Raw genomic sequence first — 4,364 nt, forward strand, 5'->3', positions numbered from 1 at the left:
ATCTCCAACAACCGAAGACAAATGAAATTCCTAAGAAATCAATATTTAAAATAGTGAAATGTCTCAGTTTGATGATAAACCACAAAGACGAATATCCATCACTGTCCAAATATCCAATCAAGTCCAACAATTGTCACAACCACCACAGTCCCTAGTGTTGTCAACAACAAGAACAGAAGCCGCACCATCACCACCATCGTCATCGCCATCAATACCAACACTAGCAACCTGTCCGTCGATACCACCACAATATGACCACAAAACGAGCCACAACTTATGGTCATCATACCCAACATCAACAGCGTCGACCACCTGACGTCGAAGAGGCCTTGTCTTCCATGTTGTGGACCCCATATGAGCGTGCCTCCATTACGGATACCTCTTCGGATGATGAAGATGAGCTATTGAATCGTCACCAACAGCTGAGAAAATCCAAAAGTCAATATGATTATACCAGCATACCGACAATACCGCCACCGTCTCCCACGCCCGCAGCAACACCGTTGATGCTGCCGGCCACAGCAAACATTGTGGCCTACATACCGACACCGACACATCAAGTTGTAACACTGCCGCCGGGCGTAGCAACAAGTACCTATTATGCGGCCACAGCCGAAGATATATGTGATGCATCTGTAACTACACCGTTAGTGCCTTTGTCCAGTCTTATTTTGGATGCCGGTAACGGCCACTTAACTACCATGGCCGCAGCGGCCGATGATATACTGGCCAGTTCCAATTCCACCGTTATTGCGGTAGCTGTCAATGATGCACCACATACTCCATGCTACACTCCTGCTCCTGTTCCAGTCCTGTCCACGACTAATGACAGTACATTAGCCAACGATATGAGTTCCTCATTTGCAGCATCGTTAGAAAATCATAAAAATCGTTTTTCTTTCACTTCCTATGGTCGCATAACGGGTCTAAACAAATGGTGGCCAACGTCGCACTCTGCAAATAGTAATAATGCTACTCCAACACTACCACCCCCACCACCAATATCCTCTTCGTCGTTGTGCTCATCACCATTAGCTGAAGCGACTGTGTTGAGCCCATCTGGTATTGGCTCATCAACAGCCACAACTACCTTGGCCGTGTCTGTCGCACCAGCTGAGCCCAAGGAACCACCCTCCTATGACTCACTCTATTCGAAGGCCCAACAGAGGCAGCAACGACGGCTACATCGTCATGCCGCCACATCACGTCAACGCGCTAAACATTTGAATATTTTCAAGCCGGTACTGGAGACATTAAAAGCAAATGTGTCAACAATTACACAGGGTCGTTTTGCCAGCATATCATCATCGTCCTCCTCGTCCTCGGCAGCGTTGTTGTCGCGACCGGATAATCGTAGTCGTCTAAATGCTAACAACAATCCCAGCAATCATAATATCCGCCGTAGTAATATGCCGAACAACAGCCTTGGCCACGGCAATAATCCTTGTAACAGCATCACGGGTGCGGATGTTAGTCCCGACCACACAACAGAGACACATTTGGTACATTCATTTACAGATGATTTTCTAACCGAGGTAAGTTTATTACCATCGTTTTTTTCGTTTCTCCTTTTTTGTTTGGTTTTGCATTTTTGTGTCGTCTTCATTTTCTTGCTCTTCATTAGTGTTTGTTTGGTTGGGTGTGTTGGAGGAGGAGGATGGATGGAAAATGTGTGTTATTAGAAAATATTACATGGCGTCTGGGTTGGATTTATAATATTTTATAACGTGGAGGCATTAGCGTTAAATTTTATAATACCTTAAGCTTTTAAGCGTGATTTTTTTCTTCGTTGTAGGCTAAATTAAAATGAAATCAACCACCTCGACAAGAATTTATGGTTTATTTATGATATAGATGTATGTATAGGTGTTTAGAATAACTTCATAAGTCCATTAGGTTGGTTTTTTATTTATTTTTATTTTTTGGGTTGGAGGCCAGAAATTGGATATCAGAATTAATGTGAAATTTTGTATTCTAATGACAAAATCAGCTCCAGGTAAAATTGAAGATGCTGAAAAAAATATATGATATAAAAAAATAAAAAAAAAACTGTAAGGAAAGTAGTAAGGCCGGACTGGGCCGACTATATGATACCCTTCACCACTTTGGGTATATTATACATATATGTCCTAACAATTGCATGTCTATGTTCCCTCTTTCTCCAACCTATCCTAACTATAATTTCATTCGAGCAGATTTAGAGCCGTCTGCCTAACATGGGGAAAATTTATGGAAAACGATTTATAGCAAAATTGATACAGGCTATTCGGTATGCCGCGTTGTTAAAAATATAATCTATATGTGGGAGCTATATCTAAATCTGAACCGATTTTCACGAAACTTGGCACACGTAATTCTGGGCTTAATTCAGTAGCCTGTGCAAAATTTCATGCAAATCGAAAGATGTATAGGGACGTTGGTGTACCATCTACATAAAATCGGACGAAACTAAATACGTGAGCTGTATCTAAATCTGAACCGATTTTCACGAAACTTAGCACACATCATTCTATACCTAATTCATTACGCTGTGCCAAATTTCGTGCAAATCGTAAATCGGACGAAAATATATATGGGAGCTATATATAAATCTGAACCGCTTTTTCCCAATTTCAATAGGGTTCGTCCTTGGGCCAAATAAGTGACTTTTGCCAAATTTCATCTTTTTTACAATTTAACATGGACAGACGGACGGACGGACGGACAGATGGACATGCATAAATCGACTCAGGAAGTGATTCTATGCATATTCTCAAAAGTAACCATGGGTCTATTTTTAGTAGAAAATTTGGTCACCTAATATTAAGCCAAATTTTTAAATTGGATCCAATTCGGTTGGAAATGTGTCTAAAATTTGCAAAATGGATCCAGTGTTTATCATTTTTGCTTGGGATACGGAATATTGATGGTACCGGTATATGGGAGCTAAAAAAATGTGAACCATGTTCAATAGAATACACCATGGGAGTCTTAGCAACGTGAGCAATATTAAAAATTGGGAGCTCTGTGGCGATTTGATATTGAAATTAAACATTTTCGAAATTTTGAACACTTAGTGGGAGAGTCATATATTTCCGCATCTTTGAATTAGATTTAAGCTTGAAAGACGATTATGATGTCCATACTTTATATAGCGTAATATTTTTACCTAACCTAAATCAGGTTCAAAGATGGGGCCAACCCAAGTCCGAATGAAACCTATTGCCCATAGCTATTGGTACCACCTCCACAGGGCCAATAATTTGTAATTTCAAACTTAATTTTCAAGGGAATGGAATGTCATAGTCATGCCTTAGTCATAGAATGCCTTAGTCCACTCTGATTGAGACACCTCCAAATCATGATTTTTGGAAGCTTCTGCTGAACCTTCTGATGCCGAAAAACCTTCACACGAAATGTTTCCTTGATGTGGGGGAATAAAATGATGAAATTGGATGCCATGTCAGGACTGTAAGGTGTGCAACCCATCAATTCAAAACTGTGGCCGGCCAGAACGCCGCTGATTTGAACCGATCTGTGAGTGCTCGAACATTGTCATGGTATTTAAAGATTAATCTTCTCTTTTTACATATCCACCAAAAGGTGTAGTGTATATTAAATTTGTCATTCGGTTTGCAACTCGAAAAAATACACCTGAAAGCCCAAAAAGGGCATATATTCTTGATTAGAATAAAATTGAATTTAACCGATTTTTATACACTCAGCCTTATGGATAATGCGGGTATATACACTTTTATACGGCAAAAATGTGCCTCATCGAAATATTTGTTTTACACCCCATGTTTCTTTGGACCGGATCCGTTTCCGACAATTTGGAGTCGATGTCTGGTCGGCTGGAGCGCACGATAATTCTCGAAGGTTGTAACCGATTTCATCAAGGTTTTACACATAATACAGTACAGTAACATTTCTACCAAACTTGGTTCATGTTCGATGATGGGTAATATCGGTTCATTCCTTCTGGTACCTCTCCCACAAAATGAACAAAATTGTGCTAAAAATTAATGTTACAATATCATGCGAATGGACTATCCGATTTGAACCAAATGTGTAGAACCTATTATGTTTACCAAGCCTAGATCAAGTCCGAAGATGGTTCACTCATATTTTCTTTACGAAGTCTAGATAAAATCCGAAGATGGGACCCATTGGATTCGCTTCTTCTGGTACCTACCCCACAAATTGTCAAAGTTTTCAATATTTATAAATCCAATATCAGACGGAACGGAATGTCCGATTTGATCCAAACTTTACACAACCTATTACCAAGCCTAGATTAATTTCGAAGTTGGAATCTGTTGGTCCCCTCCTGGTACCTCACCCACAAATGGTCAACATTTTCAAATCCAATATCGGACGAATGC

The 4,364-nt window shown here is 40.2% G+C and overlaps 1 protein-coding gene across 1 annotated transcript; it reads left to right on the forward strand.

The window, feature by feature from the left end:
* Positions 1 to 251: 251 nt before the first annotated feature.
* On the forward strand, positions 252 to 1,535 carry LOC133334208 (uncharacterized; the record flags this gene model as incomplete). Its single annotated transcript, XM_061542504.1, has 1 exon — positions 252 to 1,535. A coding segment is annotated over exon 1 (1,284 nt), but the record flags the coding sequence as incomplete, so codon positions are not given.
* Positions 1,536 to 4,364: the final 2,829 nt, after the last annotated feature.

Source organism: Musca vetustissima, unplaced genomic scaffold (genome assembly GCF_032173495.1).
Source record: "Musca vetustissima isolate MV318-11 ecotype Yass unplaced genomic scaffold, APGP_CSIRO_Mvet_v1 utg340798, whole genome shotgun sequence".
NCBI classification, from domain to species: Eukaryota; Metazoa; Arthropoda; class Insecta; order Diptera; family Muscidae; genus Musca; species Musca vetustissima.